Source organism: Hippocampus guttulatus, chromosome 10 (genome assembly GCF_054856545.1).
Source record: "Hippocampus guttulatus isolate MCC_2025c chromosome 10, RoL_Hgut_1.0, whole genome shotgun sequence".
In the NCBI taxonomy this organism is placed as follows: Eukaryota; Metazoa; Chordata; class Actinopteri; order Syngnathiformes; family Syngnathidae; genus Hippocampus; species Hippocampus guttulatus.
Window position 1 is genome coordinate 18,737,392 of NC_141270.1, and position 25,336 is coordinate 18,762,727.

General features: G+C 44.2%; 1 protein-coding gene across 3 annotated transcripts in view; it reads right to left on the reverse strand.

Moving 5' to 3' along the window:
- birc6 (baculoviral IAP repeat containing 6) overlaps window positions 1–25,336 on the reverse strand; it is a 96,457-nt gene that overhangs the window by 47,011 nt on the left and 24,110 nt on the right. Inside the window, exons 25-49 of one of the 3 annotated variants that reach the window (XM_086122514.1) lie at window positions 23,587–23,898; window positions 23,343–23,442; window positions 20,918–21,132; window positions 20,425–20,633; window positions 19,562–19,914; window positions 17,926–18,145; window positions 16,086–16,222; window positions 15,830–15,967; window positions 10,908–11,035; window positions 10,471–10,602; window positions 10,043–10,258; window positions 9,673–9,856; window positions 8,153–8,326; window positions 7,803–7,936; window positions 6,783–6,936; window positions 6,578–6,694; window positions 4,248–4,408; window positions 3,625–3,745; window positions 3,395–3,505; window positions 2,315–2,573; window positions 1,659–2,230; window positions 1,404–1,579; window positions 1,221–1,317; window positions 892–1,086; window positions 616–816 (exon numbers count right to left, since the gene is read on the reverse strand). In XM_086122514.1, coding sequence (XP_085978640.1) covers window positions 616–816; window positions 892–1,086; window positions 1,221–1,317; window positions 1,404–1,579; window positions 1,659–2,230; window positions 2,315–2,573; window positions 3,395–3,505; window positions 3,625–3,745; window positions 4,248–4,408; window positions 6,578–6,694; window positions 6,783–6,936; window positions 7,803–7,936; window positions 8,153–8,326; window positions 9,673–9,856; window positions 10,043–10,258; window positions 10,471–10,602; window positions 10,908–11,035; window positions 15,830–15,967; window positions 16,086–16,222; window positions 17,926–18,145; window positions 19,562–19,914; window positions 20,425–20,633; window positions 20,918–21,132; window positions 23,343–23,442; window positions 23,587–23,898 — 4,816 coding nt within the window. Of the gene's footprint in view, window positions 1–615; window positions 817–891; window positions 1,087–1,220; window positions 1,318–1,403; window positions 1,580–1,658; window positions 2,231–2,314; window positions 2,574–3,394; window positions 3,506–3,624; window positions 3,746–4,247; window positions 4,409–6,577; window positions 6,695–6,782; window positions 6,937–7,802; window positions 7,937–8,152; window positions 8,327–9,672; window positions 9,857–10,042; window positions 10,259–10,470; window positions 10,603–10,907; window positions 11,036–15,829; window positions 15,968–16,079; window positions 16,223–17,925; window positions 18,146–19,561; window positions 19,915–20,424; window positions 20,634–20,917; window positions 21,133–23,342; window positions 23,443–23,586; window positions 23,899–25,336 lie in introns of all 3 variants that reach the window. The other 2 variants (XM_086122513.1, XM_086122512.1) reach the window with 2 other exon arrangements.

Below are 25,336 nucleotides of genomic sequence, written 5' to 3' on the forward strand. Positions count from 1 at the left end.
ACAACCAACCGCGCTCACACTCACACCTAGTGAGAATTTAGAGTGTTCCATTAACCTGCAACGTATGTTTTTGGAATGTGGGAGGAAACCCAAAGTCCCTGGAGAAAATCCACGCAGGCAAGGGGGAGAACATGCAAACTCCACACAGGAAAGCGTGTTAACCAGTGGACTACCGGGCTGGGCTGCCTCAGTTCATACATATCCATGATTTTCCCAGACCGGCACAACTTCGCAGTTTTTTCTTTGATTATTTTTTTTCGCTACGGTTGTATATACCTTCTTCTCTTGTGCTGTCTTGAGCAAATTTTGAACTTAAAACTTATCAGTACAATCGAACAACGTACCTCGAAGGACATAACAAATCTGTACGTGATCACAGTAGTTCGTGAAAACCATTTCCAAATAAAATGGCCGCTAACAAAAGCAGTTTTTTTGGGGGCGGGGGTTACGTCTTTCTGTATACTTGAACTAAGCGGACTGGTGGTTGGAGAGACTACATCATTGATACACATTCAAAAGATGACCACTGTAGGTCTAATAAATGCAATTGCAAAGGAGGCCGGATAATTTTGAGAAAATACTGAAACTGTAATGGCTGTGTACGGCACTTCTTACTTGCTAAAGAAGCCAGGTGTGGCTGAATGTGGAGCTCCTTTAGCAACACAGCAGCAGGGAGATGAATGGTGAGGTCACACCAAGCCTCTTCTGGAAGGAAGATGTAGGACCAGGCTGCAGAACGAGCCCGACGGTGAGGTGGCGTAGCTTGAAGGAGGACTTCTGCTGGCTGCGCTGTTGGGCTACTGGAAGTTATTGTACCTGGGAAAAGACAGGTCATTTCAAATTGATGACATGCCATTGCAAGAAAATGTTTTTCAGAACTCTTTGAAGCACCTAATGGGGCAAAGTTGTGGAGTCCTTCTGCATTATCTGGCTCTGACGTCATCACTCGGGATTTGAAGTTGCCATCTGAAGTCTTTCCTGGACCCGAGTCTAAAAACTTCATAATGGTAGACACCATGCTGCGTGCAGTGTTCACTATGGCTCTGGTGCTGGTCACCATGTTGTTACAAATTAACTGGACACCACCTACACAGGGACAAGGAAGTTATATGGTCTTGTATGGCTACAACTAGAGTGATTGATGATGATGATGATTAGAAGGTAGACATGAAAAATAAATTAAGTTCAGTCAATACAGATATTGATCTGTGACTCCCTACCCATATCGTGGAAAGCTTTGAGAGCCTCACTGGTATCCAGCACTCGCAGAATGAACCACAAAAGAGGTTCAGACAGCTGACAAGTGGAAAGAGACCCCTAAAAAACAGGCAATATATAGATTTTGCGAGAAAAAAAAATTGATCGACTATACACTCCGCCAAACACGGCAGTGCTTTGCTCACCTGTCGACCCATGTATCCACAGGCCATGTATGTGAGGATGGGCTGCAACATGACCTGAACAGACGTGGCCCTCTTGCTGAGCGTGGTGAGGATGGTGAAGAGGCCATCACCTACTGAAATAGCATCCAGACCCCCGTGGAAGTTTTCATGTTTGGTTAGATGGAGACCACTGGCTCCTGAAGACCAAAGAGGACTGTCAGATCAGCGGAGAATAAGCCATATTACTATAAAAGAAAAAGTTTTGGTACATCTTACCGATGATCATGGCCATGGCACTGCTGTTGCACTGGCCCAGCGCAGACAAGATCTGACTCATTATCTGCTGATTAGCCAGTACCAGATCAGCCACACCAGCAGACGGACCCTGACTGGAAGTCGATCCGCCAGCCACACTTTCTTTGCTTCCGCAAACCTTCTCTTCATCCGACACACTGCTATCAGAAGCCCCACTGCCGGCCATTGGCAGCCGACCACTGAACTCTCTGTCCCCGGAGAGAGGCAGTTGCACCAGCACATTAACCAGTTTAAGGAGATCAAACATCAGCTGGTCACGGGTGGTTTCACCACAGACGGCCTTTGCATCTCCTGGTCGAATGATGTTGGCAAAAAGGCCACCGAAACAAGCACGAGCGCCCACAGAACTGTCAGAGCCACTGCGTGAGACAACTTTGTCTGAGCAGGTGATGTAATGGTGAACAAGGAACGTGATTGACTCGATGACAGAGGAGATGGTGACCACAGACACCACTTCAAAGTTTTGCTCTAAAGTAAACTCCAACAGCTTCACCTGTGCATCAAGTGGACCCTGACCTGACTGGAACGGACCCCTGAAAGTTCAAGATGGCACGTAAATTCCCCAAAACGACAGCAATTTCGCAATGCAAAACATCCCTTGACAAATGAACAAATACCTTTCAGTTGACAAGATGTGCAGGAGTTTGAGTAGGAACTCGCTGAACATTTGTGGACAAGTGGAAGAAAGATGCACCTGCAAGCGACTCAAAAACTCATGCATAGCCTGAGTGGCAGTGGGTCCAACTTGAGAGCTATGCTGATTTGTCCCATTGGTGTTGCTGCCAGAAAGGAAACGCACCAGGACATGAACCAGCGTTGGATCGGACACCATCTGATGTGCTGTGCTTTCTTGAGTGTTCATCCCATTACTGGAGCCTGAAAGTTTAGACATGTTTTCAGTATTAGCATTCAGGCTATTGTATTATTTCTTCCATTCTATGCAGATGCAACGGATTTCATTTGCCATTACTGAGTCACAACGCCACCGTTTCCCTGGCCCAAGCACGGTGCCCCTTCATCTAATCCTAATACTTTTTATGTTGAGAGGGAAGAAATTTCATCTGTGCTGTATATAATACAGCACATTTGACAATAAAGTTGTATTCAATTCAATTCTGTCCTATGAACTGAATCAGGGAGTACAGCCTGCCACTGAATTTATTTCTTGCTGTAATGTGAGTGGCCCAAAAAATATAGCTCACAAAGATTCTTCTTTTTGTCACCTTTGTGAACACCCTTGGTGGAGGTTTGTTCTGTACTTAAGATTGTTCTAATTTGCATTCACAAATCATCTCTCCAGTAATTGTGCTTTAATAACCACTTGATTACAGTGGGGAACAATTGAGAAAAAAAACTGGTGAGTTACATTTTTACACTGATTAAAAGAAAAATGCAGATTATAAAATTGCACTTTTTTTCTGTGCACGTTTTTTCTCCACAGCTTACCCTCCAGCTAAGCAAAATTACTCTGTTTAGCGGTAATGAGAGCTGATCACAACTGGACTCATCGATAGCGCTGCAGCAATTAGTTTGTACAGTCACAATTGAGACAACAATTAAGAATTTTATCCTCACGAGACTCGTATTTAGTAAAAATAATGTATGTATAAAAACAGTCAGGATCTTGAGGTGACAATTTGATCAACTGATGTGACTCTGCATAACTTTGCTCAACAAGATAAGTGAATAATACTGACCATGGTCAGGCATGTTAGTCATCAGGGTAAGTGAATGCAGCACCAGACACCAAGTTCTCAGGGAGGCGTTGGGGTACCATGCCAGCACAGTGAGAAAACTGCTAATTGATGCTAGACATACAGAAACAAATATATGTATGCATATTTCACTAAATTACTATGCAACCAGCTTTCCTAGAAGTGCTGAAAATCACAGGTTATACAGAATGGTGATGGAGAGAAGTCCTGACCTTGATTCAGTGGAATGGTGGGTACTCGACTGGAGTTAAATAAGAAGATTTCTGATCCGTTCTCTTCATTGCCGCTTGTGTTGAGACTCAGTGTTATCCACAACTGCAGCAATGACTCCAACTGACAGCAGAAATGTTAAGATTAAATGACAATGTCCTGTGAAAATAGTCAATTTGATTCAATTGAAAATAGGTTTGTGACCTTTTGTGTTTTGGTATCTGGATCTATGTGAGGTTATGGCTCCCAAATTAACGTGTGGTCACACATATTGATAATTAGGCAAAAAAAAACGTCAGGAAATATATTCCCCCTTTCAAGTCAGCAAGGTTGAAGCTCACACGGTTGCCAGACTCAAACGGAGAAGGAAGTGGTTGTGTTGTGTAACGCATCTCATGCATGATTTAGCACAATAAAAATTGACAAGAAGAGTTTGTACCCCCAGTGTTTTACTCTCTCAGGTGAGTTACAACAGACATGTGGTGTAAGGGAGGAGACATCCCTGCATATATGTGATTTTTTTTCCCATGTGTGTAGTAGGTAACATGTCGTTTTTTGATTTTTTTTCCCCCATGTGTGTAGTAGGTAACATGTCGTTTTACTGAGTCAAAAAAAGTGTGTGGACCTGTACATGGTGGACTTGCAGCATGGAGAAAAGCTTGTTGAAGCAAGCACTCAGCATCGGAATTGAAGATGGCTGGACTACCAGGGTGCTGCCAGGAGGAGAGCCTCCTCCATGGAGAGCCCTCAACAGAGAGTCATCTGTGCCGTTGGTAGTCTGGCAAACTGGAAAACAAAAACTTTTCATTCTTGTAAATCTTACATGAATACAGACAGCCAAACTCCGCCTGCAAGAAGCATGCAAGAAGAGCTGGACTCCAGATTATTGCTGGTACTGTGGATCAAGCTTTTATTGCTGTGGTTTGGTCATATAGTTTAGGGAGGAATCATTGAAGTAGAAGTCAAACAATCAGGAAACTTTTTAGAGGTGGGGAAGTGGGAGCTTGAAAGTTGTGCCAAATTTCTAAGGTTGAACTGCAATTATGCAGAACATCACATGAGATGTCAGTATATTATGCAACAGTTCAGCCAATGTTACAAGACTTTGGCGCATTAAGCAACAAAGGATTATTTCTGGACTAGCCTTAATTTATTCATTCAATCATTCATTTTCCGAACCGTTTTATCCTCACTAGGGTCGCGGGGGGTGCTGGAGCCTATCGCAGCTGTCTTCGGGCAGTAGGCGGGGAACACCCTGAACCGGTTGCCAGCCAATCGCAGGCCACACAGAAACGAACAACCATTTGTGCTCACACTCACACTAGGGACAATTCGGAGTGTTCAATCAGCCTGCCATGCATGTTTTTGGAATGTGGGAGGAAGCCGGAGCACCCGGAGAAAACCCACGCAGACCACGAGGAGAACAGGCAAACTCCACACAGGAAGGCCGGAGCTGGAATTTTTCAGTTTGCATATAACTTTATGCCTTAAAGCAGTCTTCCTCAACTGGCGGACCGCGATCCACGACCGGACCGCCGACCTCCTCTGTCCGGACCCTCGGCAAATTGTATAAAATAAAAAATTATAAAGTGATTTTTACGTTATACATTTTATATTTTTGGACTATAATCTGCGCATTACCGCGATCGCTTGTTAAAATTATCCGTTGTATTCTTTGCGTGCACTAACAGATGTAATGCAGAGGACCGCAGCAGCGCAACTTTGTGTGTATAATGTTTGACTAATCTGGAGACCCTGGCTGAGCAGGGCATGTCGGCGATAACGATGCGCTGATTGGCTCCTCTGAACTTAAGGTGTGCCCATACATAAGCGTCACGCATTCAAAATGGATGATTGTGTCAGGAAACAGACGCATGCGCGACGCCACAGTGTGGTCACAGCTTCAGCCCAGGAGAGCCGCACACAGACAATTAGACAAAACGAATCGCGGGAGGTTTCGATTGTGTGCAGTTCTGCTCCCGTCTACCCGGGGATCTTTGCAGCCTTTTAACAGCAGAACACCGCAACATGGTAAATGAACATCACAATGGCGTCCTCAAATAATATTTGCATGCCTCAGACATTGCATTCACCTTTAGTGGAAGAACAGCACTGCACATTCCTGTGCTCCCTTGTGTCAGTATTTAAAATGGTTCTTAACTCCTCTTCTGATATATTTTTCAGTGATTTCAGAGGGGATGTGAAAAGGGGAATTGTACAAATGAAAAGGATATTTTTGTTTTCATGTTTAATATTTATTTTGGTAAAATGAGTATTTTGTTTTGCTTTTGTTAAATTAAGGGAAAAAAAGACAACTACTGTTTAACAAAGTTAAAGTAAAAATGTCTTATTTCCCTAAAAGGGCTATTTCTATTATTAAGCAGGCACAACTTAACAAAATAAAAGAGTTCCTGTGCCTCAACACAATACCTCTCATTATTTGCTGTGTTCTGGCAAAGTGAATAATTGTTATTTTCATGCACCCCATTATTGGTTGGTTGTGAGGAGTGTTGATTTGTATAAGCTTGGCTTTACCATACTAAATGGGCATATAGCCCTGTTCCCCATGACCGCCGTGCATGGGATCGGACCTTGGTCTTATTAAAAAATAAAAATAAAGTGGACCTACAGCATTTCTAGTTGAGGACCACTGCCTTAAAGCATAGGTGTCAAACTCAGGTCCTGGAGGGCCACTATCCTGCATGTTTTCCAAGGCTCCCTGTTGCAACACACCTGATTCAAATGAACAGGTTCAATGTCAGGCTTCCGCAGAGCTTGCTGATGATCTGATCATTTGAATCAGGTGTGTTGCAACAGGGACACTTGGAAAACATGCAGGACAGCGGCCCTCCAGGACCTGAGTTTGACACCTATGCCTTAAAGTAAGGAGTCATGTTCTCTGGGCACTCTCGTTGTGTATTTGCCACACTGTTCTTAATTTGTCACTCTGCTTACCTGTGGAGGAGCTTGATGTGAGAGCCTGAAGAATCGAGTCGGCCTGTAAAGTTGCCATCATTTTTAGCATCAGTTCAGCCTGCTGCTCCAAGCCCACCTCTAATCGAGCATCCAGTGCTGAAGACAAACAGGCAGAGTGGGTCAAAATAACTGATACCAAGATATCAAAAACACAAACATTAACAGAAGAAAAAAAAATCCTCACCTTGTGAAACTGAGACCGAGAGCCCTTGTGACCCCGGCTTTTCAACAGCAACTGGTGGTTTGGACACTGGAATGCCAACCCCTCCAATGTATGGCGTGTAACCATACGTGCCATAATCAGAACCCCAATAGTCATACCACGTGCTGCTTATTGGCTGCAAAAAGACAAATAGGAAAAGGATGAGACACACAAGGATAAAAAGGGGAAAAAAAGCTCTTAGTGAATGTTGAGTGTTTGCAGGGAACCAATTCACTGATAATTTATGAGTAGTATGTTGCTTCCATTTAAAAGAGCAACAGGACATCTTTCTCATGTCAAGGAAAAGTTCAAATTCCTGCTGTGTGGTTATCACAATGCCTCTGAGAAATGTTTGGTTGCCTTCTGTAGTGGTATCACAAAACAATGAAAGAGCCAAAAAAAAAAGATACATCATTCATGCATTATGATCTATTATTGCTCATTGAACAGAGGTCTAACACCTTTTTTTTTACATTTGCTGACACTTCTGGAATGTCATGCACAATAGCTTGAATTCCAAGTTCTGTTGAACGTCTGAAGCATATTTTTCATTTAGTGATTTTCAATCATTGCAAGGTGGAAACTGGTTCGTATGTCCGCCTCACAGTGCAGCAGTGCAGTGTTCTAATCCGGTTCCGGCCTTCCTGTGTGGAGTTAGCATCTTCCCCGTGCTTGCGTGGGATCTCTGCGTACTCCGGTTTTCTCCCACATTCCAAAAAAACCTGCATGGCAGGTTAATGGAACACTAAATTGTTCCTAGGTATGATCGTGAGAGTGAATGTTTGTTTGTCTATGTGTGCCTTGCGATTGGCTGGCAACCACTTCAGGGTACCCGCGACCCTCATGAGGATAAGTGGATTAGAAAATGGATGTATGGATGGATGGATTTTCATTTCAGATGTTTACACAGAAAGACACATGTTGAATGTTAACATAAAATATTGTTTAGGGAGGGGAATAAGAGAAAACATGAAACGGAAGATGTTTCAGAAAAAAACATACCTTAAACACTTTTGCAGCAAGCGGATCTTTTTCCAAGTCAATATCTAAAGGATCAATATCAACATCCATCAGGTCTTGTAACAAGTCAAAGTCCATGTCTTTTTCTTTTTCCAAAGACGACACAGGTGGAGCACCTTTGGATAATGAAAGCAGCTTTTAACACAACACTACTCAGCGAAGTGATTTTGAATACTGAGTGAGAAAATAGTTTTACGGTCTTGATAGAAGAAAAAATACATTGAACTAAATGTTTGATTGTTTATATGCCCGCATCTCAAGCATCAGTGGTAGTATGTGAAATGTTGGTAATTGATGGGCCATCCCACACACTGTGAGGGTCCAGGTAGCACCTGCAATCATATCAGGCACGAGGGTCTCATCAATGCTCTCTACCAAGGGGATCGGCGTAGGCTGAGGCAAGGGGTCATCTTGATCAACCCCAACTGATGAGGACGAAGCCCCGGCCTCCTCAACAACAGTCACTTCATCCATGACATCCATAGAACCAGGAGACAGCAGTTCACCTGAAATAATGTTCATTATTATTCCAAATGACCATGTGTTTCCGATCTGGTTTTTCTTATAGGCAGTGTGTTGCAAGGACATAAAAAACGACTCCTCCAAGACTTTGAATCTCTTACATGAACATTGTTGTGCATGACCTCTCTCACACAGTGCCTTATTTAGTGACGTATTCTATTATCCTGGCTATTTGTGAACAATTTTCAGTGATCACAACAAAAGGCATGTTTATTCTTTTTTTGGTTCAATATCCCCTCTGTCACATTTTTTGTGTGTGCATGCACACTAAGAGCCCTATTTTGGTAGAATGGCAGAAACATTGTAGAAATAAATTACATCTAAAAAAAAAAAAAAAAAGAAAATTATTCGCACCCCTGGCACTACTGAGGAGGTGCTGAGGGTCACACAGACATATGATCAGGGGGACAAGGCAGACTCCAATTGCCCATTGTCACGTGGACGGTAGACTTAAGAGATTTTCGTCTCTTTGTAATCACACTTGCAGTGTGACCGAAAAAAGACGCCGTGGACAAGACTACTATTGTAGGATAAAAATATATATTTGGACAGAGAAAAAAGGAAAACCACACATATTACCAATGAGAGTGTGTCCATCCGACCTCTAGCGTCATGTCTGCTGTACTGGCTTAGCTGTTGTCTCGGCTAGGCTAGCTTAGCTGGTGTCGTGGATCAAAGCTCTTTGATGTGTAACGTCCGTTGCGTCGACGCTGATTGGTTGAAGCCAAGAGACGCGCGCGTGCGTACATGTTCGTGCTAACGCACGCACAGCAGAGAGCAGCGGACTATCAACTGCTGAGTCGCGCTTCGCTCGAGTGGCGTCGTGTCGTAGATCAAAGCTCTTTGATGTGTAACGTCCGTTGCGTTGACGCTGATTGGTTGAAGCCAAGAGACGTGCGCGTGCGTACATGTTCGCGCTGACGGATGCACAGCAGAGAGCAGCGGACTATCAACTGCTGAGTCGCGCTTCGCTCGAGTGGCGTCGCTACACACTATAGTATGTGTACCTGCCAATGTCATGCACGGAGCCCAGCGAGTTTATTTGTTTCCGCAATGTCAAGCATGGCGTAGTACACTCGTAATGCCCTGATTTTGATGAAAATGAGTGATATCACAAGGATTGGCCAGGATAAGACTACTTCCATCCCACACACCAAGATGCTACCGCCGCGTTCCACCTAATTCTACGTTTGCCAAGTCAAGAAAAATATCAAAACAAAGACAACTCCACGCATCCGCAGTTAGATTGCGCTTTGTGCCAGACTTGCGCTCGGTACAAAAATAGAGCCCCATGTCTAAATTTGCAAACAAAGCCCACTAAACAGCATACCTGCCAGGATGTCTTGTAACATACAGGTGAGAGAATACTGAGCCCAGGCACCTCCCCAGGAGATATCCCCTCGATTGAAGTCCGTCCCCACGAGCAGAAGGAGTAAGCGCTCTAACTGGTTCTCAGACACCACCTCAGAGAGGTAAATTGTTGGTCTGGTGGCATTTGCTATCCTAGCCAGGACCTGAAATGGTGATAAGTGTATTCATTAAGAGGATTTGGGAATTACAAAATGAGTAAATCAACGTAATGATCTTCTTCAAATCGTTTTATTTTTATTCATTAAACCTAATTCATTAAACATGATGATATGATTTGTGCTAATTAACAAAAAATGAATCTTGAATGAATCTCAAATTTAAGACACTACCTTGCAGACAAAAAGTAGCAGGTCAGCATGACAGGTGAAGTCCATAGATAGGAGGAAAAGGGCTAGCTTCTGCACCACTGAGATGCAGCGCTCATGCGACAATGTAAAGGGCAGGGGCTCAACTTCTGGTGCTTCTTTGGCTGTTGCAGACTCCGTGTCTAACGTGGAGCGTGGCCATTCAGCCGTCCGCCGAAGACGGATTAAGTCTTTAAAGTGCTGGGAAAGCCAGAGAGTTTGGACATCAATATATGTTTTGTAGGAGATAACAGAATTTTCTAAAAGCAATCCCCATTTTGGATTCACCATTCAAATCAAAATCATCAATCTGTATTTAAACAATATCAGGAAAACATTGCAAAATCATCTTTTTCCCTTTTATTTAACGTCTTTCAAAAGAGGATAATCTAGAATATAAAAGCAGAACCTACCTTGGATGTGGCTTGCTTGAGCTTGGCCTGCTCCACTAAGAGTTTGTAGGAGGAGCCCTTGTTGCTTTGGATTTTCTCCTTCTCAATTTGCTCGACTAAAGCTTTTTGTTTTGCTTTCAATAGATTTAACTGCTAGAAGTAAAGGGGCACAATGAATATCAGCCCTGAAGGATATTCCCCTTCTGAAAACCCACAATAATGCATTTGTTCCAATGCAAAAAAAATATTTTCATGAATATTTTTCAATAAATAATGACTCTTGAATAAGAGGGTTAAGCAGTTAACTTTAATTTACGTGTGTAAGAGAAAGAAGGGCTGTTTGGAGAGGCAAATGACGTGACATTCACAGATGATTAATTCACAATTTGTAATTTACAAAAAAAAAAAAAAAAAAAGAACTCTGTAGGATAAGTGGTAAACCAATGAGATACGTGTACCTGCTTGTGATGGACAAGTTGCTTCCGAATCTTGCGGGAGTAAAGTCTGTCGAGGCTACTGCTGCCTTTAGCTGATCGGCTGGTGTTCTGAGACTGAAGGCTGTTGTTGATAAAGCTCCACTGAATACCTGAAAAAAATAATTATCTTAAGTCAGGGCTTCCACTCTTTTCTTGAAGTTATTTTCCAGGATTTTTTTCATCTGCTGTAGAATGAATCAATTCATCACAACGTGTACGAATAGATTAAACTCCCAAGCTTTCGAGAAATGTTCTTTTCTACAATTGTAGCTTATATTTTGTACATTTAAACAGATTGCCTTAATGTTAAGATATCCTTTATTTGTCCCACACTGGGAAATTTTACCGTCTACAGCAGCAAAATTGGTGGGTAGAAAGAAGGGGAAAAAAAGTGTTTGCATGCACAAAAATAAATGTTTCAGAAGAGAGCTGTGTACAGCTCTCTTCTGAGCTGTGTATTCTATATATATATATACAGTATATATATAAATAAAAGCATATATGCAACTGGTATAAGGTGGCTGTGCTATTTACAATTGTTACTGGTTTTTCACATATTTTATTTTTTTTTTATTCAGCAGCCTGACAGCAGTCGGTAGGAACGAGCGGCGGTATCTCTCCTTCTTGCAGCGCAGGTGTAACAGTCTCTGGCTGAAGGAGCTACCTAGTGCTGTCAGGGCGGGCTGGAGGGGGTGGGAGGGACTGTCCATCATAGCTTTAGCAAATACTATACCGAATTGCCCCTCCGTGAGTCGTCACCTTACCGTGGTGGAGGGGTTTGTGTGTCCCAATGATCCTAGGAGCTAAGTTGTCTGGGGCTTTATGCCCCTGGCAGGGTCACCCATGGCAAACAGGTTCTAGGTGAGGGGCCAGACAAAGCACGGCTCCAAGACCCTTATGATGAGAAAAATATATGGACCAAGGTTTCCCTTGCCCGGACGCGGGTCACCGGGGCCCCCCTCTGGAGCCAGGCCTGGAGGTGGGGCTCGTTGGCAAGCGCCTGGTGGCCGGGCCTACACCCATGGGGCCCGGCCGGGCACAGCCCGAAGAGGCAACGTGGGTCCCCCTTCCCATGGGCTCACCACCCATGAGAGGGGCCAAAGGGGTCGGGTGCAATGTGAGCTGGGCGACAGTCAAAGGCGGGGACCCTGGCGGTCCGATCCTCGGCTGCAGAAGCTAGCTCTTGGGACATGGAATGTCACCTCTCTGGCAGGGAAGGAGCCCGAGCTGGTGTGTGAGGCAGAGAATTTCCGACTGGATATAGTCGGACTTGCCTCCACACACAGCCTGGGTTCTGGTACCAGTTCTCTCGAGAGGGGTTGGACTCTCTTCCACTCTGGAGTTGCTCACGGTGAGAGGCGCAGAGCAGGTGTGGGCATACTCATTGCCCCCCGGCTCAGTGCCTGTACATTGGGGTTCACACCGGTAGACGAGAGGGTTGCCTCCCTCCGCCTTTGGGTGGGTGGACGGGTCCTGACTGTTGTTTGTGCATATGCACCAAACAGCAGCTCAGCATACCCACCCTTTTTGGAGTCCTTGGAGGGTGTGCTGGAGAGCACTCCTGCTGGGGACTCCCTTGTTCTGCTGGGGGACTTCAATGCTCACGTGGGCAATGACAGTGAGACCTGGAGGGGCGTGATTGGGAGGAACGGCCCCCCCGATCAGAACTCGAGTGGTGTTTTGTTATTGGACTTCTGTGCTCGCCACGGATTGTGCATAACGAACACCTTGTTCAAACATAAGGGTGTCCATATGTGCACTTGGCACCAGGACACCCTAGGCCGCAGTTCGATGATCGACTTTGTAGTTGTATCATCGGATTTGCGGCCGCATGTTCTGGACACTCGGGTGAAGAGAGGGGCGGAGCTGTCAACTGATCACCACCTGGTGGTGAGTAGGCTCCGATGGTGGGGGAAGATGCCGGTCCGTCCTGGCAGACCCAAACGTATTGTGAGGGTTTGTTGGGAGCGTCTGGCGGAATCCCCTGTCAGAAGGAGTTTCAACTCCCACCTCCGACAGAGCTTTTCCCATGTTCCGGGGGGGGGGGGGGACATTGAGCCCGAGTGGACCATGTTCCGTGCCTCTATTGTTGAGGCGGCCAATCTGAGTTGTGGCCGTAAGGTGGTTGGTGCCTGTCGTGGCGGCAACCCCCGTACTCGCTGGTGGACACCAGCAGTAAGGGATGCCGTCAAGCTGAAGAAGGAGTCCTATCGAGCCTTTATGGCCTGTGGGACCCCAGAGGCAGCTGACGGGTATCGACTGGCCAAGCGGAACGCAGCTTCGGTGGTCGCCGAGGCAAAAACCAGAGCGTGGGAAGAGTTCGGTGAGGCCATGGAAGCCGACTTCCGGACGGCTTCGAGGAAATTCTGGTCCACCATCCGACGTCTCAGGAGGGGGAAGCAGTGCACCACTAACACTGTGTACAGTGGGCATGGGGCGCTGCTGACTTCGACTCGGGACGTTGTGAACCGGTGGGCAGAGTACTTCGAAGACCTCCTCAACTCCACCAACACGCCTTCCTTAGAGGAAGCAGAGCCTGGGGACTCTGAGGTGGTTAAAAAGCTCCTCGGTGGCAAGGCCCCAGGGGTGGATGAGATCCGCCCGGAGTTCCTCAAGGCTCTGGATGTTGTGGGGCTGTCCTGGTTGACACGCCTCTGCAACATCGCGTGGTCAACAGGGAGAGTGCCTCTGGATTGGCAGACCGGGGTGGTAGTCCCTCTTTTTAAAAAGGGGGACCGGAGGGTGTGTTCCAACTACAGAGGGATCACACTCCTCAGCCTCCCTGGTAAGGTCTATTCAGGGGTGCTGGAGAGGAGGGTCAGTCAGGAAGTCGAGCCTCAGATTGAGGAGGAGCAGTGTGGTTTTCGTCCCGGCCGTGGAACAGTGGACCAGCTCTACACCCTTAGCAGGGTCCTCGAGGGTATGTGGGAATTCGCCCAACCAGTCTACATGTGTTTTGTGGACTTGGAGAAGGCGTTTGACCGTGTCCCTCGGGGAGTTCTGTGGGGGGTGCTTCGTGGGTATGGGGTACCGAACCCCCTGATACGGGCGGTTCGGTCACTATACCACCGATGTGGTATAGAAGTCTATTCAGGGGTGCTGGAGAGGAGGGTCAGTCAGGAAGTCGAGCCTCAGATTGAGGAGGAGCAGTGTGGTTTTCGTCCCGGCCGTGGAACAGTGGACCAGCTCTACACCCTTAGCAGGGTCCTCGAGGGTATGTGGGAATTCGCCCAACCAGTCTACATGTGTTTTGTGGACTTGGAGAAGGCGTTTGACCGTGTCCCTCGGGGAGTTCTGTGGGGGGTGCTTCGTGGGTATGGGGTACCGAACCCCCTGATACGGGCGGTTCGGTCACTATACCACCGATGTCAGAGTTTGGTTCGCATTGCCGGCAGTAAGTCGGAATCGTTTCCAGTGGGGGTAGGACTCCGCCAAGGCTGCCCTTTGTCGCCGATTCTGTTCATAACCTTTATGGACAGAATTTCTAGGCGCAGCCGAAGCGTTGAGGGGGTCCGTTTTGGGGGCTTCAGTATTGCATCCCTGCTTTTTGCAGATGATGTGGTGCTGTTGGCTCCTTCAAACAGGGCTCTCCAACTCTCACTGGAGCGTTTCGCAGCTGAGTGTGAAGCGGCTGGGATGAAGATCAGCACCTCCAAATCTGAAACCATGGTCCTCAGTCGGAAAAGGGTGGAGTGCCCCCTCCGGGTCGGGGAGGAGATCTTGCCCCAAGTGGAGGAGTTCAAGTATCTTGGGGTCTTGTTCACGAGTGGGGGCAGGAGGGAGCGAGAGATCGACAGGCGGATCGGTCGGTCTGTCGTGGTGAAGAAGGAGCTGAGCCAAAGGGCGAAGCTCTCAATTTACCGGTCGATCTACGTTCCAACCCTCATCTATGGTCACGAGCTATGGGTCGTGACCGAAAGAACGAGATCCCGGTTACAAGCGGCCGAAATGAGTTTTCTCCGCAGGGTGTCCGGGCTCTCCCTTAGAGATAAGGTGAGAAACTCGGTCATCCGGGAGGGGCTCAGAGTCGAGCCGCTTCTCCTCCACATCGAGAGGAGCCAGATGAGGTGGCTTGGGCATCTGATTCGGATGCCTCCTGAGCGCCTCCCTGGTGAGGTGTTCCGGGCATGTCCCACCGGGAGGACACCCCGAGGAAGACCCAGGACACGCTGGAGAGACTATGTCACCCAGCTGGCCTGGGAACGTCTCGGGATCCCCCGGGGAGAGCTGGAAGAAGTAGCTAGGGAGAGGGAAGTCTGGGCTTCCCTGCTAAAGCTGTTGCCCCCGCGACCCGGCCCCGGATAGGCGGTGGATGATGGATGGATGGATGGATATACCGAATTGGCTGGGGAATTTTATTATGATATTTTTTTTTTTTTTAAACACGACCATCTCTCTCTCCAAGCTGCAAATCGATTGTCATTGTTTACCGCAAAAGAACGACTCAGTCGCAAACGTCAAAACACAAATTTAGGATCTCACTTGGATGTTGATATCTAAGTTACTTTCATTGCAAAGTAAATCAAGATGATCGAATACAGCTGGTTGACTAATGAGCTGCTGATGGGTTGGAGAGAAGCCAAAGGCCATGGCAACACCCATGGCCCCGCCACAGTCAGGTTGACTAGCCCAGGAGCATAGCGCTAGCTAAAAGCAGCATGAAAAGTCAAACATGGTATTTTCAGAGAGCTGAATTCCTAATGAGGGTTTTTCGAATTCACATATTTTCTGTTTCTGCTGTCAGGACAATGGAGCAAGTAGGAAATACTGAGTGAAACGTCGCCCAGTAAGACTACCTGTAACCCGTCGCTATCTCAAAGCCGCCGTCCGTCAAGGTGCTGCGGCTCTACTGACACTTGTGACTTGTGGAATCACTCAAGTATGAAATCAAAATGCTCAAGTACCTGTAAACGTTCTCTCCCTCTCTTTCCCTCCAAAGTGTTTCTTCCCACCTGAAGCTTCATCTTCTAAACTTGTGACATAGTCCAATAGTCTAGAAACAAGCATCACCACCCAGCTGATCATCGGGATATCCAAAACACCTGCAGAACACAAGACAGTCAGATTGATTCAAAGTCAATATCTCTTATGTTTCACATCGCAAGATGTGCAAATCAACAGATGATCCTTGCTAAGCCCTGTGTCATTCTGTACCACGACCTTCAGTCCTTTGCTGTAGAGCAGCTTGTGGTTGCTGCAGAGGAGACAGCAGGCTGTCCAGGAGGTTAAGTAGACCCTCTAACACGCCACTGTTGCTCAAGGATCTTTGGCCAAGGCAGGAGAGAAGCATAAACACTCTGTGATAAAAAGATTCAGAAAAGTTATGATAACATGTTAGAGGAATCTATGAGCAAAATTGTATCATGTTTAAAGTTTCATTTAATTTGGGCACGTCTAAACGTTTGGGTGCGTATCCAGCACCCCCAAATGCCTGTGCACAAAGCCACCGGCCACCTGGCTGGAGGGCTGTTGAAGTCCACAATTAGCACGTCAATGCAGGTGGGCGATCAGAGGAGAGAGGGCTAGACTCGGTCACAAAGGGGGAATGAATAATTTAGGAACAGCGGTTGAACAACAAAAGACGATTTGAGAACACCCGTCGCGCCCAGGCGACATTTGTCGTCCGCAAAATCTGCAACATGTTCATTCAGTGTAGACCAGACAGAAAGGCGCCAACGTACCGGTGGTTCAAAGCTTAAACCAAGGTAACCAATCACTACCGAGGGGTCGGACCGGGGGTGCGGTATGCAAATATCGGGGCAGTGTTTTTCTTGTATTTTGCATATGTTACAATAAAAGATCGAACTCGCGGGGAGGGGGGGGGGGGGGGTGCTCTGAGTGTGATCACGGAGCAACTAAACCGTCGTTCGCGCTCAGAGATCTGCTCTCGTCGATATTGAAGACAATTTTCCCTGTGTGCCGAGTCATTTCTTTAACTTTGTCCAGGAAAAACTCTGACATTAAAACAAGACTGTTTGCAAGGTGACAAGGAATGCGGCCGCTCAAATGATATGATATTCAGTTTTCAATTATAAGATATACATTTTGTTTGTCACATTTGTTTTACTAAGTTATAAACAAGGTATATACTCGGGGTGTCACGCAAACCAATTTGAATCATTATATCGGTTTTGATTGGAAAGATGCGATTGCATCGATACATAAACTAGCGAATCTGTCTCAAGATTGCTCATACCAGACAATGGCTCCATCAAAATGTTGTGACTCGGTATAAATGGGTTGGATGTTGCTAATGATTTGTTTTTTCTTGGATTTTAATCAATCTGAATGGTTTATGTGTTGGAGAGCTTTTGGTGTTACATGTTAATAAACAAGCCAAAAGCTACACATACATTTGTTCACTGGTCTTTCATAAATGTCTTTGAAGGAATTGCTACAATTACAGTACTGAAAGGTTCATTTGTATTGTAAAATGACAGTAAATTCATTGCATCCTACCCTCTTGAACTGAGCTGTACTATATCGAATCCTTCCACTACCGTAGTTGAATCGTGTCACACTCACTGTATCGAGATACATGATCAAATTGGCTTTTATTGGAGAGATGGACTCCCACTACTATATACCATATTGCATGTTACATGTGATCACTTTCTTGAATCATTCTAAATACAGTCAAACCTTGGTTTTCGTCCATAATCCGTTCCAGAAGGCTGTTTGAAAACCGAAATTGTTTGAAAACCGAAACCACGCTCTTTTTAAAATAAAAATGTTTATTGAACACATCTGCTCACAATGGAAAGCAACACGAGGAAGTGTCACTTCCTCGTGTAAGGAAGGTGAGAGGAGTTAAATGGTGCATTCAAGTGCGCTCAGTTTGTTCGAGAACCAAAATTTGTTCGGCATTCGAGGCATAAAAAACTCGAAATTTTTGGTCGAAAACCGAATTGGCCGAGAACCAAGACGTTCGAAAACCGAGGTTTGACTGTGTATTAAAAATACGTGGCCCCTTTTTGTAATGTGGTAAAGGGCACTTTACCTGTCCTGGGGGAAAATGAGCAGCTGTTCGGAGTTGTACAGCTCCTGCAAGACGTTAGAGAGGAACTGTCCCCACCAGCGTTCACCTCCACACAGCTGTACCAAAAGCAGGCCAGCATGAAGACGGATTTTCGGTGTCCCACTGAGGCAAAGGTGTTTGAAGAGCTCCTCGCAGGCCTGTGCGTGGAAGGTACTCTGGAGCACTGATGGCACAGAGTGTCCTGAATATACAGATGTGTAAAAAAAAAAAAAAAAGCAAGATAAATGAATTATGCAAATCCATAGCTGGGTTTCCCTTGCCCTCAGAAATGTCACAAAATGCCAATTGCACAATAACAAACTGCTAACTGAACCAGAAATTTTGAAAAAATTGCTCAGGAAATTTCTCAATCAAAACAACAACAAAAAAACTACGGTAAATCTTTTTTTTTCCAGCAACGATCTCAGTTTGACCATCGCCGCCATTGTTGTTTTGATCTCGCGTTAAGTAATCTCGCGTGACGAGATTGGTGAGATCGGCCTTCACCTCGCGGGAAGCAGACGATTGCCAAGTTATGCAACGTTAAAACAAGTGTTGCGAAAGTTTATTGCAGAGATATCACAGAGGAAGCAGCTAAAGTTGGATAGTTTTTGCGATGATAAGTTGACTTTGAGAAAGCCCTGCATCATTGGAAGCAGAGTAAAGAGAGGACAATTTATGAACTCAAAGACTGAACCATGGGATGAAATAAAAACCTATTTCTCAGCAAATCTTGTATGCCTGAATTATTAAAATGTTTGTAGCATTTGTTTACAAGAAATAAACCTATTATCAATCAATGTATATTGTTGTTGTTTGTGTTATGATCATATGCAATTGAATAAGTAGACCAATTCAGAATTTGAAATTTGGGACTCTAAATGCATAATGGGACTCATACTTTTCTGATCAGCGAGTCCCTGAGACTCGCAGAGCTCAAACTGTAAAATTATCACTGAATACTGTATAGCAATATGCCACACATATAAATACTGTGTGTACTCCAAAGACCAAGATTCCTCGGGCAGATCATGTGCAGAACTCAAACCAATCACGTTTATATGACCAAATATTCAGATGAGAAAATGGGTAGGCTAAGGGCCTTATTAGGGTTTTTGCGTGCATTTATGTGGCCTTTCAAAACCAGAATACTGACAATATTGGGCTTTGAAAGGATTGACTCCATGTAAATGTCGTGTCTCGAAATATCCCAATCTAATCTCACCTAATCTAATATCCTGCAGAGAAATCAATGACCTTAAAATGTCCTTACTTGCTACGGCATGTAAGCGGCATCGCCGTACATATAAGCACTTCCTCTCCCTAATAGACCAAGAATCCTTGCGGATAGAGCATGCGCAGAACACAAACCAATGTCCCTTTGAATGGAGGTATTCCGATACATGTTTAAATGACATGGCTAGAAAAGGAGTAACCTAGGCTTTTTTTTCAAAAACCCGAATATGAGCATATTCCTTTTTTTTAATCTTTACTTGGCCTTTGAAAACTCAAATATTGCCAATATTCAGGTTTTGAAAGGGTGATTGACTACATGTAAACATAGTCAATATTAATGAGGAGAGTGTAACCCTGGTATCCAAAACAGAGCATTCCTCACCATTGTTAGAATGCAGCAGGCTAAGCAATGTGTCCAGAAGGTAATGGATGATATTTCTCAGCTGCTCTGTAGAGGAGTTGTGGACCAGATCTTGAGCCTCATTCGGCCTGGCCGTGGGGATGGACTTTCGACTGGCACCAAGTGACACTCGTAACCTCTGGACAGCATGGTGAGCCAGATTGAGCTGCAACTGAAGCTGGATGCAATCTTGGTAGGCTGAAAAAACACGTTGGTCCTCCTCTACCACCTTGTCTGGTTTACGTAAGAAGTATTGGGCATTGTTGGCGCTGTTGAGGGGTGGCAGGTCGATATTCTGTAGAAGGGTTTCCAACCGATGGCACGCAAGATTGTACCTATAATGATATGAAAAACTCTCTCAGGTGTATTCATATGAAATTCAAAGTCTGATATAATTCTCACTCCATCCCATACATTGGAACCTCAGTTCATCAATGTATTTCCTTTGAGGGCTCTGCTCACAAACTGAAATGTTTGCTAACCAGAGATTTGCCATTGAAATTAATGGGAGTGCAATTAATCAGTTCCTTATTCTTATTGGTGTGTGTAGTGAGAAATACAATCAAGAATCTGAAAAAAAATGTGAATGAATCGCAGTGCAATGGTAAATGAACTTTTCTTTGTATAGCTCTTTTCTACCTTATGTACTCAAAGCGCTTTAACAGTTTCCTCATTCCCTTACTGAGGATAACTGGGGGTTCAGTATCTTGCTCAAACATTTCAACAAAAGGGAGTGTGATTTAAAGGAAAAGATTAGATCGACCACAAAGTCTCAAAAAGGCTAAATTCATATTTGCATCATTGCATGTTCCATATTTATTTTCATTAGATACTTCATGTCTCACCTGCACTGGATATCTTCCTGTAATGCCATCATCATGGTCAGGTGCTGATCCACATCTGGCTGAGTGGCAGGTTCAGTTTCTCCCCGCAGAGGATCGTGCATCAGTTTAAGCTCACTCTCCCAGGGTAGAATATAAGTATGACCATAGTAAAAGCCCAAAGGAATCTTTGCACGAGCATTGGTACTGCCATAGCGGCCAATCACGGTGATCTGAAAATTGTAGAAGGGGGAAAAATATAACTGCAGAGGTGATATAATGTACATCCCTGAGACAGTCTTGCAAAAAAAAAAAAAAACCTACCAGAACATCAAAACCAAAATCCAACAGTAATCAATGCTGTGACAAACTATTCTAAACAGGAACATTTCTGCCCCAATGATATGAAAATGCTGAAAATTCAATTCTACAAGTTCTTCCAGCAATCATTTTCACTCACCTCAAAACAAGTTTTGTGAAAGCTAAAATAAATCAAAAAATAGAAAGAGCAACAAACCTTCATAAACCTGCAAACGGGCGGAGGCAGCAAGTCATGTAGAATGAGGGAGTGAGTGCTGATGTCGGTGGCCACCACCAGCCTGCGGCCATCCACCTCCTCACCTAGCGTCCAAATGTCTATGGACAGAGAGGCCAGGTCGCTACAGGTCGGGATGAGGGTGTCAGTCAGCAGGACGGGTCGACCAAAGTCCAGCGTCACAAAGCGACGAGCTCCTGGGAGGAGAGGGGAAGATAGAATTGTCTTGACTGGGTATAACTTCGCTACATCTACACCAGGGGTCTCAAACTCAGTTCCTGGAGGGCCGCTGTCATGCATGTTTTCCAAGTCTCCCTGTTGCAACACAGCTGATTCAAATGATCAGATCATCAGCAAGCTCTGCGGAAGCCTGACATTGAACCTGTTCATTTGAATCAGGTGTGTTGCAACAGGGAGACTTGGAAAACATGCAGGACAGCGACCTTCCAGGAACTGAGTTTGAGACCCCTGATCTACACAGTTTAAGGATGGAGACACGAATGACCCCAATTTGTAAATAAGTCATGAAGATCAAATGCATTTCTTGTGCATTATTAGCCATTTTGAAGAGAGTACTTGTACACCGCTCTCCAATTATTACGCAAATGTATTTCGCTGATTTTTAGAAATAGTCTATGAAAATGGAACTCAGCATAATTTTGCAGTCATCAACTGTTAGAGAATGTAACTTTTTAACACTCCTACTATGTTCGTTTCTGAACAACAATTTTCATCGGTCAATACAATCCACTCTAAACGATAAAAAATCCAAAAATATCACATAGTGCATTGCAATTTTTCAATACTAAAAAAAATAAAAATGAAAAACCGAGCGAGGTTTATTGTATTTTTCTTCTAAATTTTCCAGATGGGTCAATCTGACCAGCAACCTAACAGGATGGTTAAAGAAAAACCAATTATATTGTTGAATTTGCAGCATTGGGGGGTTGTATTTACTGAAATCAAAAGCTATTTAAATCAAAAACATCTTAACAGCTCAAGTTACATTTTAACACTGGACCTATTATTTGGTAGCAGACTTGCAAGTCCTGCATCCATTGAATTTGTGAGTTTTTAAGCAACATCTTGATTTTTCCAGGCTGTCACAATAGCCTCCCAGAGCTGTTGTTTGGATGTGAGCTGCTGTTTGGATATGAACTGCCCCCCAACCTCATAGATCTTTGCTTTAAGATTCTCAGTAAGGTTGATCATTAGGGGGGGATGGCGACCACAAGTTTATTTGCTTTTCTGCCGATAGCAGCCCATGATGAAAATGATTTTTTTGCGGCATAAGATGGTGCATTGTTTTGCATAAAGATCAATTTGCTAAGTTCTGTTCTCAATTTTGTACCAGTGAAAAAAGTAGTCGGTCAGTGGAGTCAGAAATTACACACACGTTTCAGGGGTTAGTTTCACAACTTCCCATCTTAACCAAATATCCCAAAGTTGACTGCACATTACTAGCTTACATTCAAGCAGCACTCAAATTTGAGACAAATATAGTTCGTTTCAATTTGTTGACCAATCACGGCTCAGTTGTTTACTGAGGCTGAGCCATGAATGGTTGTTACCAACCCTTGAGCAATTGCGACGTCATTTTCAGTCATCGGCAAGTGGAAAAACGGCCGCCCCATGAGATGGACAAAGACAGGTGTATTTTATTGCTTACCTCAGAATCGACAAATGCAATATTATTCTGAATGCCGTACTTAGACTAGTGGCAGTGCAAAGAACATATTTTTGTAAAGAAATGTTTTGGGTTGACTCCCCCTTAACATGTTTTGGATTTAAATAGCTTTTGATTTCAAGAAACAGAACCTCTTGAAGCTGCAAATTCAAAAAAATTTTAAATACAACCTATAAAGTATCTTGAAACACAATTGTACATAATTTGGAAGAGTGGATTGTGACATAACTAAACAAAAACATTTCAAGAGGCTATTCCTAAAATTCTAATAAACATCGGTATAATAATTTGGAGTGCAATGTAGGGCATGCGTTGACTTAAGTTACTCCACTAAAATACAACTGACTGAAGGCATCAGAAAGGAGCAACAATGTTCAGTGTAATGTCTATGAAGAGGCTATCAAGACAGAATGCGTTGAGTGGATTGTAACAAAACTAAACAAAAACATTTCAAGAGGCTATTCCTAAAATTCAAATAAACATCGGTATAATAATTTGGAGTGCAATGTAGGGCATGCGTTGACTTAAGTTACTCCACTAAAATACAACTGACTGAAGGCATCAAAAAGAGCAACACTGTTCAGTGTAATGTCTATGAAGAGGCTATCAAGACAGAATGTGTAGATGCAGTATAAAAAATAAAACTGAGATTCTGTTTGACACACTGAACTGACCAAAAAAAAAAAAAAAAGAAAAAAATGTGTGACGGGTGTGGCATACCAGAGTGCATCCGCTCTATGATGATAGACTGGTGTGGAGGAGGCTGCAGAAAATGGGATGCCTGAGAAATAGCTAAAGCCAAACCACTGCCCATGGGAGTCTGCGGGGGGTGAAAATAAATAAATGAATAAAGATTCAAAATTCAAATAAATGATTCCTTCAAATTAAATATCAAACTCCTATGCTTCCATTTGAAAAACAAGTAAAACATTTGCTTTAAAGAAATGGTTGCAGCATCACTAACCGGCTTGACTTTTTGGGAATTCTTGTGTGCTGCGAGATTAACTGGTCCAGGGTCCATCATAGAGCCAGGGAAGAGGTGAGCCAGCTCTGCGCTGAAGGCTGCAGACACAGCCTCATTCGGAGGTGTGAGAGGAGGTGTCATGAAGAGGGGTGTGGTCTTAGGTGTTGGGGGGATGACATCAGAGGGATGAATGAAGAAACCCGGAGCACAGGAGGCGTTGGAAGGCACCGAATTGTGGATGGGCCCCACACCAGAGGCGGCTGCAGCAGCTGCAGATGTGGTCTGATGCAGTTTGGCTTCAAGCTTGGCCTTCTGTTTGCAGCAGACACACAAAGATTTACTCAGGGTTTGACATGAACAGTGGCACAGTGGCCTGGGGCCACCAAAAGTTCGCCGATGCTGGCCCGACTGCGCCAGTAAAAACATCTAAAACTAAATAGAATGAAATAAACATAATTAATAATCAATATTTTGAGTTTCACTCACATATATTGATCAATCATCCCAGATTGATTTACAGCTCTGTGCACATTTTTTGTGAGTCAGGTTAAATACTTGCATTAGGCTTCAACAAGACATAAAGCCTAGAAATTAATGTTAAGTATTGAGTCAGATTTTACACTGCACCAAAAAAAGAATATTCCTACCATGCAAAGAAAAGTATTTACTCCTAAGTCACATTTTTTAAAGGCTTAAATAATATAGTATGAAGATGCCGAATATGAAATAATCACTGAAACTTTCGTAATAGATCATAAATATACCAGTGCACTGCTGACACAGCCACCACCCAAATAGGCTTCATGTAGGATCCTGGTATTAAAGAGGAGGAAAGGTCACAGCGACCTAACTCAAGTCACCTTTCTAATTATTAGTGCCAAAGAGGCTTAATCTAAAAACTCAAGTGCATTAGGAAGGGCATTTGGTGTAAAAACTATACGAAACATCTTACCGGTACAGTAGCAACACCGGAAAATATCATTGATTGCAGTTCAACTTTCTACTGTGAAAAGGTTTGGATGGAGTGCCATGGATGTGGCCTGGGAAAGTATGTGAGGACAGCAAAATGGTGCCGGCGAGGCATTGAGCATTTGTTTGTGATCGACTCGGTTGACTTTTTCCCCCATCCCTCATGATGGCCATGATTCCTTCACTTGTTGAGATGTTGATGCATCCATCATCTTTGTCAAGCTAAGTAACGGTGTTCAACATTAAGCCTATTTGAGTGATGGCAATGCCACGACCAGCACTGACCCTGTATAATCATGACATAATAGGTTAAGTTTTTGATGATTATTTCGTATTTAGTGTGTTAACACTTCTTTTTTTTTTTTTTGGGGCAGTATCAAAATCCAACTGAATATTCAATATTTGACAGTATCATCGCTTTATGTCTTGTTTAATCCAATCCTTATGAAGGATTCAACATAATGTTGAAAAGGTCAATGATGATTGATCAATTTTAGTAGATAAAACTCAAAATAATGAAGTTTAATATTGAATGAATGACTATCATTAATCGTTAATAACATATGGCGGTAGTTTGAGCAAATTTATTTCAAAAATGCGTAGTATCAAACAGGTAGCCCTTTGCATTAACCAATAGCCAAGAAGGAGCTCTCGGTTGTAAAAAATGTTGGTGACCCCTGATGTACACGAAGCATCCTATCAGTTTAACTTTCACAAAAAAGTATTTTAAAAAAACAAACAAAACAAAACAGGTCACCTTCAACCTACGGTGGCGCGTGAC